General features: G+C 34.3%; 2 protein-coding genes across 10 annotated transcripts in view; both read right to left on the reverse strand.

Annotated features, from left to right (window-relative positions):
- The window catches only part of LOC122414958 (ankyrin repeat domain-containing protein 13D), an 83,605-nt gene extending 74,555 nt beyond the window's left edge, over positions 1-9,050 (reverse strand). For 2 of the 9 annotated variants that reach the window (XM_043426671.1, XM_043426669.1), the window contains exon 1: positions 8,105-8,671. Coding sequence is in view for 8 of the 9 variants with exons in the window: in XM_043426669.1 (XP_043282604.1) it covers positions 8,105-8,203 (99 nt within the window). In the remaining variant the exon portion in view is untranslated. The other 7 variants (XM_043426663.1, XM_043426666.1, XM_043426668.1 and 4 more) reach the window with 7 other exon arrangements.
- Positions 9,051-10,893: 1,843 nt separating this feature from the next.
- Positions 10,894-15,807, reverse strand: LOC122414959 (E3 ubiquitin-protein ligase RNF25). Its single transcript, XM_043426672.1, has 3 exons — positions 15,308-15,807; positions 14,918-15,230; positions 10,894-14,051 (listed from the first exon to the last, which is right to left on the reverse strand). The coding sequence occupies exons 1-3, from the start codon at positions 15,328-15,330 to the stop codon at positions 13,275-13,277; spliced, it is 1,113 nt and encodes a 370-aa protein (XP_043282607.1). The 5' UTR covers positions 15,331-15,807; the 3' UTR covers positions 10,894-13,274.
- Positions 15,808-16,084: the final 277 nt, after the last annotated feature.

Genomic DNA, 16,084 nt, shown 5'->3' on the forward strand with positions numbered 1-16,084 from the left:
ATAAAATATTTAGAAAGGTTAGAGTTTATTTCTATATATATCTAGAGACAGGACTAGAGATTAGTCAGGATTCCGAAACATTAGAAAAAAAATCCATGCCTCCGCTCTTTCCCATCAGCTCTCTCTCTCTCTCTCTCTCTCTCTCTCTCTCTCTCTCTCTCTCTCTCTCTCTCTGATTGTATCATCAGACTTGTCAATGTTTATTATTGGAGAATATAATAAAATAACCCAAAACAGGAATGTCGAAGGAGAGCAAGGGACTACAAAAGTATAGAAAGGCAGTATAAACGCATAATCTGTAAACGCATGACAGATTATTCGAAAGTGCTTGATTACAAAATTTCTATTGGCAAATCGAAACTGAGGCAATCAATATTTTTTTCGTTTTGCATTGGTGGATTTTTTTTTCATGAAAAATATTAAATTGATCATGGCGGAGAATTTTCACTTCAATTCCAACAAAGTAAAATTTAAGTTCGAAATAAAATATGTTCGCGTGAGTGTATGTGTGTATATTACGGTGGTCATTATATTTGGGGTCAAAATTTATTTAGACCTTTCTGTCCCCTGCACCGGTTCGAAATACATAAAAAGTAATTCTGAAATTTTTTTAGATTTTTGAATCAATGCTTAACCCTCGACCACGGGGGTTGAAGTTTTTCGTTTATAATACATGGAATTTTTCTGCGTTTGTGGTCACGATTTTACTGTGGATCTCAATACGTTTGGAAAATCTTGAAATTTTCAGGAATTACTTCACAAGCATGTTGCTACACGGAAAAAATTTCCAATACTCCTACCCTCAAAATGTTGTATAGCATCACTATACTAACCCATTAACCCTCTCAGACCGAGACCTATTTCTCGTTGACGGAAAATGACTCCCTTCATAATTTTATCTCAAAATACTTTCTAGTTTCGGCAAGAATACGATTTCCGAGGCGCCAAGTTTTGACCATGCAGTCTTCATAATTAGCCCAAAATAAGATGTTTTTCAAGAGTAAAAAAAATCGAAATTTTGCCTTTAAGGGGGTGAAACGGGGGGTTGAAAGTTGAAGTATCATTATGATGTGTATGCTCCCTAATTTGGACCATGTAGCGCCCTTTTTTTTATCGGAAATGATACTATTTTGCAGTAAAATGAAAATCAAAATTAAAAAAAATAAAAAAATTTAAGGGGGTGGAACGGTGATTTGGGGAAAATTCGTCAAATCACAATTCATCGAATCACAATCCTTTGAAAATTTGTCGAAAACTCGTTAGAAATACTGTTTTTGATTTTTGGGTGGGTCCGGAACATCACTCAATAGGGTTTGTAACGTTGAGGCGCTTTTTTTTTTAATTTATAAAAATGTTGAAATTCATTTCTCCATTCGACACATCTTTGATGTGTGTGCGGAATCGTTGGGTGGGTTTAAAGCACCTTCGGTGTGTGTACGGAATAGTTGGGCGGGCTTGGAACACCTATGATGTGTGTGCGGAATCGTTGGGTACGTTTGAAGCACCTTCGATGTGTGTGCGGAATCGTTGAGCGGGTTTGAAGCACCTGCGATGTGTGCGCGGAATCGTTGGGTGGGTTTGAAGCACTTTCGATGTGTGTGCGGAATCAATCGTTAAATCTTGGCCCATCCGAAATCGTACTTTCCCCAATGAATTGAAGTTATATTTTGGAACAATGTTCGCTTATACTGCCAAATAAACAAATGGACGCAAATTGAAACAGGAGATGGTAAACAACACAACACAACAACACAACAAGACAACCTCCACGTGGTGTTTTCCGGGTTACGCTAATAGTCTGCAATTTAGCGCACACATTTTGAAAATCAAGGCGCAATGTTTTAATACGGCATTGAAACACTATTAAAAATACTATTTTATACTTCGAAAAATCATTTCAACGCAAGATATTAATATCCTCACGTATTCGCGTGCGTTAGAAATTTATCATCAATAGCCAAAAAAACACTTTTTTTCAACTTCAAATGGTCATAATTCCTTAAGGAAGCCGAATACGCAAAAATTTTATTCTTGTAATTCGTTTTAGAATGGTCGAAATATAAAGAATCAATCGTCAAACCTTGGCGCCTCGGAAATCGTACTCTCCCCCTAGTTTCCGAATCCATTGTGACATTTCAGTTTTTTTGTTGGAAAATATGAATTTTTGAATGCTCGCTGCGCGCAGCACCTGGTCCTTGGGGAGCAAAATCAGGAAAATTTACGAATGAATCTAGTACTGAATACCTTAAATACATCATATTAACTTCTCTTTGAAAGCAAATAATGTTTGGAGTACGAAAAAAAATGGGTACTCACTTTTCTTTTGCGATAACTAAAGCACCTTTTCACACAACGCCAACTCAACATGAAACGCCGAATACATATTGATATTTCGATGGGTTAAAGCAGTTTATCTCTTGGTTTAGGAGTATCTATGGTGCAATCTAACCTTGCTTGATGGAAATAGGCAGTTAGAACCCCGACCTTACTGACCGATGCAGTTTTATTGGGCCTGGAAGCGCGTGTTGCGTGAAAACAACATACGGTCCGAGAGGGTTAAAGAGCAAAACGATCATTTTGGACACACAATTTCAAGTAAGCAGTTTTAACTAAGGAAGAAAAGAAAAATTCTCCAAAATCTGATATAGGGGGTTTTTGAGGGTGCTCTTTCAAAATCTGGCATTTATTTTGTAAAATTAGATCAAAATCTTCAGTATTTGCATTTTGAATTGGAAAGTCAACCATTTTTGACGTTTTTTTTCCTTCAAATCGATTTTCGTTACTGTTGCTGCACTCAAATAACCATATCATCGCCAGCAAAAGTGTTCTCATTGTCTGACCTTTCCGAACACTGGTTGTAACCAGTATTATAAAAGTATGTATAATTACTCTTTTCTCACTCAGTCTTTCCAAGATGATGTAAATTTGCGTGATTTTTTTTTCCCGAAAGTCTCAACGTAACAAAGAAATGTTACAGACCAAAAAGTATTCAGCATCATCTAAAGAATACGTCTGATTTTTATCAAAAATTTTCTAGCTATTTTTGTATTTTTTTATTTTCACAATTTATGGAAAAATTTTTAAAAATCTGAAAATAGTCACACGTATTTTTTGGATGATTCTCATCAATTTTTGTTATATCAAATTTTTTTGTAAAGTTGAAACTTTTTGAAAAAAAAATTATTTTCCATCGCACAATAAATAGGTTCATAATTTTGTTCTCAAAAAGTTTCAGCTTTAAAAAAAATTTTACATAACAAAAATTGTTCAAGAATCATCCTAAGAATGCGTGTGAATCTTTTCAGAGCTTTTAAAATTTTACAAAACATCGAAATTGAAAAATACAAACATAGCTAGAAAAACTTTGAAAAAAATCACACGTATTCTTTAGAGAATTCTCCGTACTTTTTGTTTTGGAATATTTCTTTGTTATGTTGAGACTTTCGAGAAAAAAAATCATGCAAATTTTCATCATGCTGTTTTGCGAAAACCGCCATTTTGCGAAAATCGAGTGAGAAAAAAGTGTTCATCACCAGTGTTCTGGAAAGGTCAGTCATTGAGAACACTTTTGCTGGCGATAGTATGATTATTTGAGTACAGCAACAGTAACGGAAATTGATTTAAAGGAAAAAAAACGTCAAAAATTCTTCACTTTTCAATTCAAAACGCCAAAACAATGAAGATTTTGATTTAATTTTACAAAATAAATGCCAGATTCTGAAAGAGCGCCCTCAGAAACTTGCTATGCCAGATTTTGAAGATTTTATCTTTTGTTCCTCAGTTAAAACTGATGTGTACTTGAAATTGAGTGTCCAAAATTGTTATTTTGCGCATTAATGGGTTAGTATGGTGATGCTATACAATATTTTGAGGGTAGGAGTATTGGAAATTTTTTCCGTGTAGCAACATGCTTGTGAAGTAATTTCTGAAAATTTCAAGATTTTCCAAACGTATTGAGGTCCACAGTAAAATCGCGACCTCAAACGCAGAAAAATTCCATGTATTATAAACGAAAAACTTCAACCCCCGTGGTCGAGGGTTAAGCATTGTTTTAAAAATATGAAAAATCACAGCATTATTTTTTATGTATTTCGAACCGATTTAGGGGGCGGAAACGGTAAAATTTTGATCTCAAATAACGACCACTCTAGTGTGTATGAATATACCTAAACCAACTTGCATGTTCAATAAAACTATTTTTATTTTCAAAAAAACTGATTTGGCTTAAGGGGGTCACCCCCCGTGGTAGCCGCATTTTTTGGGGTTTTTCCCCAAGTTTTTTGCGGCAAGGATAAAAAGTATAGACTTTTGAAATTTGAAGGGTTCATTCAATGGTATTCAACTCTATGGTAGAATTTTTTAACTCTGATATTTCGGGTTTATCCGGTGTAAAACTACTTCAGAGGAAACCATCTGCATGGTCTCCACGATTCCGGAGGTTCCGTTTATCTGCGATCAAAAAACCAAGGAGCGTTTTGATTTGTAAAGCAGTGGCTATCGCCTGAATGTACAGAATCATACAGGAATATTAAAAATTGAAGGATTATTGAGCTATGCAACATTTTGGAAAATTTAAATCAGGTGTTTCAAAACGGACAAATCCTTCAATTTTTCATATTTCTGTATGATTTTGATTCATGTGATAACCACTGCTTTATAAATGAAAACACTCCTTGGTTTTTTGATCTCAGATAAACCGATCCCCCGGAATCGTGGAGACTATGAAGAAACATATGGGTTCCTGTGGAATAGCATTACACCGAATCTACCAGAGATATCAGAGTTAAAATTTCTACGATAGAGTTGAAATACCATTGAATAAACCCTTCAAATTTCAAAAGTCTATATTTTTTTTCCTTGCCGCAAAAAAATCGCGAAAAAACCCCATAAAATCCGGCTCCCACACGGGGTGACCCTCTTATGTTGGATTTCATTATTCCAATCGATCAATATTACGTTATCTGAAAAAAAGATTCGAGCGCCTTAGTCGTTGAAATCCTGTCGTTATTTAACGACTTAATATCAACATTGAAATTTATAATTCGTTATAATTTTTAGAATTTTTAAATATATTAGCCGTAATTTGATTAAAAAATGTTTGGTCCCTTTTTTTTCGATATCTCTTCCGACGAGGCAGGGAATAATTTGAATTAAAAATTTTTTCAATAAATGTCGTTTCGCAAGTACACTCTGATGGGAGATAATCGTTACCTAACATGAAGATTTCGGTTTTCCCATATCCTGTAAAAATTTGTCAAGTTCACAGTGCACAAAAAGTAGTCAAATCAAATCATGAGTCACAGCACGATTGCTGTTGAAAAATTGGAAACAAGTACATTTATGTTTTATGTCACCTGGACAGTAGTCTCAGTGAAACCCTATGTGACACTCATGTAGTTCAAAACACAAATGCAGGCTGATTTATAAGAAGTTGTTCGATCTATTTTCTCGAAACTTGCTTCAAATGAGCAATTCATTACTAAAGGTCATAAAAAAACCATTTCAAACGTAATGAATAAAAAAAATTGAATCTACTAAATCTTGGTAATGTATGAAAAACGTTTGGTTCAAATGAACAAAACGTTGTCAAATAAATGCAAAAGCGACGAGTACATCGGATGATGAATGAAAAAAATTAAAAACATAATATGTATTAAAAAAAATTACAAAACCAACTGTAAATAATTTCAACAACACAATTAAGAAAAGCTTTCACAAATCATGAAAAAAAACATTATATTTAGAAAAAATACAAATCCGTAACTATATTGTAAAGGAAAAAAAAATTCAAATAGAACGTGAGAAATTCATTCCTACGGGAAACATCCGGAACTTGAAAAAGTTCTAGTGAATCAAAAAGTTATGAAAAAATCGTATCAAAGGTAAAAGTCATTTGTTACTCTATGGTGGCAGAGAATTAGAAGAAAATCGATTCTTCTCAGACTTTCAGGATCCCTTGGTATTCACAATATTCGACGTCGATTTCGTGTCGGTACAAATTATTTTTAAATATGTGCTAAAAGTACTTGTCCGACCCATCACTTTTCATTCAAATTGCTCATGAAAAATTTCAATGAAAAGTGGTGGGCCAGACAAGTACTTTTAACACACATTTAAATATCATTCGTACCCATCCAAAATCGACATCGAATATTGTGAATAATACCAGGGGATCTTAAAAGTCTGAGAAGCGTCGGTTTTCTTCGAAGTCTCTGCCAGTAACGAATGAGTTTATCTTGATGTGATTTTTTTGGATTTAAACGCTTTTTAGACCAATCTCATAATGTTAAAACTGAGAATTACTAATAAAACACTTGTTCTCCGATTGATATGATAAATTTTAGTGCTGAACGTAACTCAAATGGTAACTTTTTTGATTCATTAGAACTCTCTTAAGTTCTTGATGGTTCCCGTAAGAATGAAAATTCCGAATTACCATTAAATACTTTGCCTCGAATTGATATCATAAATTTTAATGCTGCACGTAACTTAGATGGAATTTTTTGTCAATTGATTCAGGTGTTAGAATAAGGTAAGAAGAATGAGGCATCGGTTTCCAAAATGTTTTCAGGCGCGGTTTCTCGGTTTTTTATTTTTTGCGTTTTATTTGATTTTTTGACACTTTAAAAAATAATTACAGATTTGTAATTCTTTAAATATAATGTTTTTTCATAATTTGTGAATTATTTTCGAATTTTTGTGTTGAAGTTATTTACAGTTGGTTTCATATTTTTTTTTTTATGGATTTTTTTTCATTTTTTTCGTGATATGATCAAGCAACAAGGGACCCTCAATATACTTGTCCCAACCTTTTTTTCCCTAGTTTATTCGTCTCGAAAGAAGTTGAAAAGTGTTCAAATGGCAATTCAATCGAGAAAGGTGGTTGAACATTTAAGAAAAAAACTTTCACATTGTTTTGTATTGCGCTTATCAGTTCGCCGCACCGTACACTGTTGCGACGTTGTAACAGGTGGTCATCCGCCCGTTCCGCGTCACGTAAAATTAACACAGTTCATCAGTCGATATCTCTGAAACTAGATGGTCAAAAATTTCCATTTTTTTAAATATTAAGCCCACAATAGTACTAAATACACGACTAGTTTTATTTTAAAGTCGTAAAATTCGTTTAGCGTCGGTAATAAAAAATGTAAGCAAAGTGCTATTCAGTGACGTGTGTTAAGTATTGGTATTGCGTACAAAACAACCTATTTTTAATCGCTAATATCTCAAAAACTAAGTGATGAATCGATTTGAAATTTTCACAGTTGGTTCATGAAGGCTTTTATTACACCATATTTAAATTTCAGCCGATCTTAAGATTTTAGCAAAATTGCAGAATTATGTTAAGATGATAGGACCGAAAAAAAAATGTTTTTTTGGAGTGTCCTACTGTATCTACTAAGAATGATTCATTTTTTTGGTTATTCAGCATCCTGATTACATACATGTAATACCTTTACAAATAGGACCTACTACAGAAATTTGATACTCATATGCTTCAAGAGAAGAATATTTATTGCTTGATGTCGATATCAAAATTTTAGTATAATGAGGACAGCAGTAAAGATAATCACTATCAGCATTTGTAACGGCACAGGTCAATTGATTGAAAAATTTTCTGTAATAGTTGGAGGTAACTATTGTCAAATGTTTTAAAAATAAAATTGAATTTTCCAGAAGTCTGAATCATGAAGCATAGTCTGCTATGTTTTCATTAAAACACTATTTCCAGTGTTTCTATTTAATTGAACTATACCACACCTGTACAATGAAACTATACAGTGAAGTCGATATTTAAACATGTTTTTGGTGAAAAAAATGTGAACAATTTCTAAATATGAACAGTTTTTTGACAAGAAAATGTTTAAATTATTGTAAAAAAAATGTTAAAATTTTCCTGTACAAAGAAAATTTTTAACACCTTAAAGAATTTTTTTTATTTCTAACATATAATTGTTATATCTTTCTTTAGATAGAAGTCGTTTGCAAATATCGTAAGAATTGCTAATTTTTTTGTATTTTTCATTTTATTCTAATCATATAACAGTTGAATCAAGTAACTAATGAAGCAATTCACGTAACTCTAAAAAAAAATAATACAAACCTGATTGGTGGAGAGTTCCTTGTCAAGTTCGACATAATCATTGTTCCACACGAGCCAATGTAGAGGATAAGTTTTTTTAATCCAGTCTGTATTGACCATTTCTAGTAGTCAAATTTGTGTAGGTGAATTTATTTTCCACAGCTTTTCAATTCCTTGTCTATTAAGACTTTTTTTGACTTTACAATTGCGATATTTTGGTACTGGAATAATAGCAATAAATCTGTGTTATACATATATATTATTTTCTTGATGTTATTGTTAGTAGTAAACCCGCGAGCCTGGTCGAAAAGCATTACGCAATGAGAATGATTGACAATAACAGAATTGCACGTGAATAATTTCGACAGTCGAATATTGTACATGGCAAAATATGAAAAGTTACAAACATAAATACCGTACAATTTATTCGAAACATATAAATTTGTAGTTTTCTAAACCGCACTTGTATCGCATTTCACAAATAAATATTCGATCAGAGCTTTTCAGTAGATAGGTCCCAAAGAAACGGGACAAGGAAAATGTAAAAAAAAACGTTAGAACAATCACATCACACAACGCGCGCGCGGCCGCAAGTGACACATACACGAATCTACACATACGCGCGCGTGCATCTGTACATGCTTTCATACATCCATTTATGTATGACATACGATCAAAGCATTGAACTGTAATTACTGGAATGCGCATTACTATTGAGTCCTTTCAGGCACAAGCCCTCTGACAGAGAAAGCAACCACAGGTGAATCCATTCTGCTCTCTTCAATCTGCGTATGCTTGTGTCAGCATTCCCTAGTGCACTACCCTAGTTTCTTTTACACTCGCGAGTGCCCTGATCCAACCTAACAGTAGACGACCCGATTTTCAATGTACGATGAAATATCCTCGCATTAATATACGAAAAACGATTGTTGGTGTAGGGCGGGTTATTCCAACTTCTAGGTAGCTTATCTGGCGGGTATAAAAGCATTGACTTGTAGACCTTTAACTGTCAGATAGGCTTACCTATAAGTTGGAACAACCCGCCCTAAAAAAAGTACCTTGGTTTGCGGTTCTCGTACGCCGAAACTATTAACTTTACGAAAAAATGGTCACTATATAAATTGTAGGGAATTTCCCCTAGTTGATTTTGTTACATAACTATTTTTACCGTATAAAATGAGTAAACATTAGATATATTGCTGAAAAATTATTTTGGACGCCATTTTTGCAAAATAGCTGTGCGAAAAGCAAAGATACAAGGTGGCAAAGTGATAATTTGAAAAGAGGGAGGTCGATCAGAATCTATAATGTTACCAATTTTCAAAACTCCCGGAAAACTTTCTAGTACAGTCCTTTATACGTCTATACGATTTCGGTGGTGTATACGTGGGTTGTTTAATCGATTGTACGAAGAATCAACAATGTTCGGCTAATTTGCATCCAAATTTTGTTTATTCGATTATGAAATAATTCATTACCACTCAACTTTTCAAGCATACTACTAATTACCACCTTACAATTCTCTTCCGATTAAGATTTATTAGAATGCAATCGGTTGGGTGATAATTATTTCAATAGGCTACACGTAGCGCTAGGGTGCTTATCACCGTCGCCTTCGGCTCGGGTGACAATTTTGCCCGGGGTTTGAAGTAGTCTACTTTCTCTCCCTAGGTGTGTAATATATTATTTCTACATTCCGAAAGGTTTGACGTAATTATTTTTTTTACTTTTGACGTTTGACGTTTGAACCGATATTGCTTACGTGTTTTTTGAAAGGTTGTATCTAGTCATCCGCAAACCGTACGAATAAGGTTATGTTATTCATTCGGAAATATGTTATGGAAATGCCATATTATTTCCAAGCACTATTATCAAAACAGTACTATACTGCTACAAATCCGAACGAATAATATACATTTATCTTTCCAGATAAAATCAATGTGAAAGCCAAAAATGAAGTGACCAGACTGATAAAATGAATATAGTCATTCGGAATAATGATCTATTTTCATGTTCATAGGAATGCAAATATTCATATTAATTATCTTTGCTAATCTTGTTTTTTTGATGCCTGCCCCCCCGACCAGCAGCACTCGCTTCGCTCGTGCAGCAAATGTCGGGGCAGGCATCAAAACATCTTCTATCGATAGATAGATGCATATTTCGGAAGAAACGTACTTTCGACCAGCTATGAAGAAAAATAGTATACATCACACGGGCAGAAGTTTGATAGCCCTGAACTGCGCGTCAAACTTTCTGCCCTTGTAGTGTAATATACTATTTTGAGTTTTTCAATAATCTATATAATGACTACTCAACGATTCAACTCGATTATTCGTGACCACTGAACGATTCTGTATTGATTTAGCTATTGATTAAATATTTATTTAATTAATAGCTAAACAAACATTTTTTAAAAATCGGCTAATTTGTATCGAAATTTGGTTTATTCGATTATGAAATAATTAATTCCTACTAAAATTTTTAATTACAATACTGATGACTACCGAACGACTACTTAAAAATATTATTAATAATAAATCAGAAAAGCGCAAGTCGTTCGGCCAAGTTTACGGAGATACTCGTCATATATATAAATGTACTTGTCTCAGAGTCGCTGCCGCGACTCTAGATAACATTTTCTGTTTATTGCGATTGGTGCATGTTTCCTGGATCACTTCTGAGCCAACACGAAGCATCGGGCCTGTTTCATAAATATAATGATTTAGCAACTGAAAACTAGAAGTAGCTTAGCGTCGTCGATTGGGAGCTAGAAGTTAACAAATTTAAGAAATGTGACCATAAAAATATTTCGAAAAATGTCAGCACCTCATTTATTATAAATCATTTGATACGCACACGTTTGTATACAGTTTTGTGCACAATCGAATAGTTGTGTACTGAGAACATGTGAAGAAATCGGATTTTTAAAATGATGTGCTTTAATTTAACACAAACCTTACTTAGAACTATCGATACCAAAAAAGAATATCAAGGATTAAATTTGCAATATTCTATCTGGCAATATATATGGCACAGCATACAATATAGGAGACTGACACAAAAATTGGGACTATTCATTCAATCAGACGATCACTAATCTCATTCACGCTTTTCATCACGTTTGCGTGGAGATGTCATTCACTAAGAAATGCCGTCGGCAGAGCCTCGGAACAAGCACACGGTCAGCTTTGTTGTCTGTTGGTTCAAGGCTCACCGATAATATGTGTCTCTTTATCTAGATAAACAAACCACCGCGAATGGTTTTATTCAAAGAAAGTATAGTTTCGGCCAGCCTCAGACCAGCAAACGACAGAGTTGTTCATGTGCTTATCCCGAGACTCCACTGAGTCTCTTGATCTCAAACTATAAAAACGCATGATAAAATTTGAACAACCGCAATGTATGGGGAGTTTCACGCCAAATCGGACGGTTTAAAAAATTTGATTTTTGATTGCCTTAGTTTTTGAATATATTTTAGCATCCCCCAAAAGAGCCTTTCTATTAAATTCTGAAATTTTTTGATTATTTGTTCAAAGAGTATCGAATTTTTAAAAAATTGCTTTTGAAGACGGATCTGGTCGAAATATTGATCACTAGCTTGAACAAGTATTTTACGTCGGAAATTCCTAAATATTATGCGCAAAGATCGATTTTAAAGTAAAAATTTCCGCTCCGAATAGATTAATGGTCAAAATTGAAGCTTTTTTCTAAATATTTTTTGTTTTTTTTTTAATGGCTTTTACAGAAAAACAAATACAATGAAAATAATCAAAGATTCCTCGAATACATTTTAAATAAAGAGTATTCAGTGACAAAAATCGTTTCTCACAATGATTTATGGGAAATTTTTTTTCAAATTTTAAAAATTGAAAAAAATATCACAGCAGTTAAACGATTAGTAGTTTGAAATAACAAATTTTTAAAATAATCGAAAATACACTTATTTTTCACCACACATGCGCCGAAAGTTCAACTTTCCGAAATCGGAAGGTTGAATTGTCGGTGCATGTGTAGTGAAAAATAGTATACACTCCACGGGAGTAAAATTAGACCACCTCAAACCGCGAGCAGAATTGTGATAAGAAGTAGTCTACTTTCCCTCCCCAGGTGTGTATATACTATTTATAAATACTATTTTACATTTCAAACTCAAGAAATTTGAAAAAAAATCAAACAAAAACAGCGATTTTTTTTTTAATTTGATATTCTTTGAATACAAATACTCAAAAGATCGATTTTCGAAATCGCAACATTTTACAGAAACACAGAAACGTTTTTTTGAGGAATCTATTTAAATACGCGAAAAATATTGAGGAAATCAAAATTAACTATTTTTCATACCGCTCGATTTCGCGTGGAATGCCTCATATATATTTAATTTAGCCAATTCGAATCTGTACAGAAACCTATCTCGCGAATGAAATACCACGAAATATCGTGCAAAATTTATAAAATAATATATGCATTCACCGTACTTTCATGACACGAACAAAAGTTATTAATATTTTCGACATCAATGACTAGTCTAAAAGTACTCCTTGTATGTTCATTTTTTCACATAATTATGATGAAAATATAAGTAGGAAATATAATGCAATAAAAAGGAATTGAACGAAAAAGTCTAAGCACTAGGTTCATGATTATGAAGTGCTTCTCTACAAACGTATCACAGTCGAAGATAAAATAATGGACCACGGAAGAATATCATCGAGCAAGTGATTTTTCTATCTGCGTTTATAAGTGGTGCGTGCATTTGTTTCGATCCTCATTGTCAGTAAATTTATAAAGTGGAGGGATGAAAATATTCACCGAAGCTCGGGTACAGGAGCACATATATTTGGCTAAGTTTTAATACTCGTTTCCCGTATGCTCAACCTACCATCCAACATAATTGTATTCTCCAATCAAAATTGTCATTACTTTCTTTAAACTTTTGGAGATTTTTTCGAAATATTCTTGTCTTCTTACATTTTACACACCGTTACAAGGTTTATGTCGCTCTACGACGGTACCTGTAACTTCAAGACGCTACAATAATCAAATGACGCTTGTCGTATGTTAACATAGATTGGACTATTGTTGGAACGATTTTAACGATATGCCGTAACAACGATTTATCATTATAAGAGTACGTATTTAATGGTTTCAAAAACCACCGAATGACAAGCAAACAATTACGGGCCCATTGTCATCTGGGAGTCGACTCTGCTTGACGTGCCCTTTCCGAGTACCGCCGATTCGTACTGCGTCCACCTCGACCTCGATTCCGACGTCTGTAGTGATTACTCTGACTGCTATTGTTATTCTGACTTTGATGCGAGTCCATGTGATTGTGAGTTTGTGAGTTGTCAGTCTGCTGCTGAATTTGCTCTCGTTGTCTTTGCTGTTGATGCCCGGACGAATTTTTAGAATCGCCCAATCGATGGTTATGAGCTCCATAATGGTGATGATACCTCGCAGTATTATTTACTGAATTTTGTGCTATGGCATTGGGACTTGGTCCAGGTATTCCAGCTGTGGTTTCCTCTTCGGTTCTTAACAACATTTTAACGCCTTCGGCTTCAAGGTCTATTATACCACCGCGTTGTTGCTGATGTGAAAATAAGACCGACATACGTCGCTGCAAATCTCGCAATTCTGTACTGACAGAAAAATCCGAAGCGGCTTCTACGTCAATTGGCGGTGGTGCTGACCACAACGCGTCGACATTGCAATTGATGGGCTCCCTGCATACTGGGCATATAGCTTGAAAATCTTTGGTTGAATCCTGTTGCCAATGAGGCAATTTTTCCTTCTCTTCTCTATAATAACGTTCAGAAGCTGCAACATGGGCGGCCAGACAGTGCGAATGAAAATGATGATAGCACTCGGTTTTCGTAAACTCGTCACCCTCGCGAAACCCATAGAGACAAACTGCACATTGACCAGTGGGCAAATTACTTCTTGTCAGATGTTCTCTCACTAGCTGGAATAGAAATAAGTTTATCTTAGAGACTATATGAATATGAAACAGGTAAAAGTGTCTTATCACATAATGTTTTATTAGTAAGCGACAACTTCTTTCCGTGCATTTGAATTTACTAACTACTGAATAAATCCAGATGCCAAGTTGAATGGAATTGACATTTGTCACATGCTTTGATGTGTGTACAATGTTATGAAGCTCTTACAATATTTAATTCCATTCTTTTGCCACAAGTCCGATGATTTATAATTATGAGTGTGATAAATCGTTTTTGCAATATTTTTTGTGAAGTGCAATACCATTGGTTAAGCGGATGAAACAATCAAAAATTGAAATTTTGGTCACCCACTAACGGCATAAGTCTATTGTAATTTTTTATAAACTGTAATTTTCTTTCACCATTTTTAACAATTTATATACTGTATCTTTTATTTACTTTTTATATACTGTACTCTGACTGAGTGGGGGTCAAAACAGCAAACGATCAAAATAGCGAACAAGCATTCTGCATATCTATATATGCATATATAGATATACTAAATGCCCTGTTCGCTATATTGTCGTTCGTTGTTTTGACCCCCACCCCTCTGAGTTCTGTTCCATTTTTATCATAGAAAATTGTAAATTACTTGGAAAGAGATTTCTGGAAAATGAGTAGAAGATGGTATAAATTTTCATGTTGTTTCATAGGCAGTTTGACAACCGGTGTGTGAATGGAAATCAGGGTGTGCATAAAACCATTCGATAACCAGGATGCGAATGAAAAATCTATACTCAAGAAAACAAAATTAAAAAGTCATGAGCTTAATGAGAATGCCAGGCTAATACATTTTATTATAATGATTCAAAGATATGTACAGTGTTACCTCTATGAGTTCAAACATGACAGGCTGACCAATGAAGTCTTGACACTTGGCCTCTGCTTCGGTCTGTATGAGATGGAGGGTGTCCTCATGCAAACCTCTAGGGTTCTTCAGACTAACAGTTGGAGATACATCTGGATATCCAGTATGTAAATGTACCAAAAGTCTGAGGCAAACATACTGAGACTGAGAATCTTCGCCTGTGGAAGGAAACACCAGAGTCTCTATGTATTCTGCCTCACCGGTTGCATTTTTTCCAATTGTTAGCTCATCATCCAAAAGTATGGCTTTGAGAGCTTCTATCTCATCAGCAACTCTGAAATAATTCACTAAATATAGCTGCTTCGAATGACATACTAAATAAATGGCAAACAATGCATTTTATTCATTTACCTTTCATCTGTCATGTCTGACATGATACTCAAATAGCTTATTTTTCGCTTTGTACAATCGATCTCAAAAGCGTGCAGAATTTACGAGAATATGCCTCACAACGACTAAGATTTTTATGGTGTAGCAACAATAAAAAAAAACACCCGGAAAAAATTGAGATTAAATATTCTAAACGATACTAACAATTTTGCAATGATTTAAACGATTCAGTTAATTTCGATCCTGCTATTAATACTGATGTTACTTTCTTTGTAGTTGTTTTATCCGTAACGATCACGGTTAACGAAGTAATGAAGTTCGAGAACACTATCGCATCTATGCCATTACGGTTACATTCCAATTATTTATTCATTTTTATTTGGCAATAATCAAGAATTCTATCTATATGTACAACTTGGTAAACTGCGATTTAACACCCCAAAATATTATATCGACTGCAACACGGCAAGGAGCTAATGAGCAACGATCGAAAAGGACGCAAGTCCTACCACGCAACAAAAGTTTTCTGTTTCGCGGTTGCGCGGAATGAAAGTAGTAGACCTCCGTGAACTTGGCCGACCGATTCTGGATTCTTTGATTTTTTTTTCAAATCCGTGTGAAGTTGGCCGAATTTTTTTTCAATTTTGAGGTATCATGATTTCTCAAAAACCTAATCGAAGCGTAATCGTTTGTCAGTCACAAATTTTATATATAAAATGTTTGTTGGACATGGCTGTTCATTAAAAAAATATGAAAAAATCATTTTTTGTTCTATTAGCTGATTTTTCTAAATTGCAA

Source organism: Venturia canescens, chromosome 8 (genome assembly GCF_019457755.1).
Source record: "Venturia canescens isolate UGA chromosome 8, ASM1945775v1, whole genome shotgun sequence".
Lineage (NCBI taxonomy): Eukaryota > Metazoa > Arthropoda > Insecta > Hymenoptera > Ichneumonidae > Venturia > Venturia canescens.

Excerpts from the sequence above, each read along its gene's own strand:
- LOC122414959 (XM_043426672.1), bottom strand. The coding sequence starts at position 15,330 with ATGTCAGACATGACAGATGAAAG. Across the intron at positions 15,231-15,307 it reads TCAGACATGACAGATGAAAG|AGTTGCTGATGAGATAGAAG; the intron begins GTAAATGAATAA and ends GAATTATTTCAG. Across the intron at positions 14,052-14,917 it reads TCATGTTTGAACTCATAGAG|CTAGTGAGAGAACATCTGAC; the intron begins GTAACACTGTAC and ends TTTCTATTCCAG.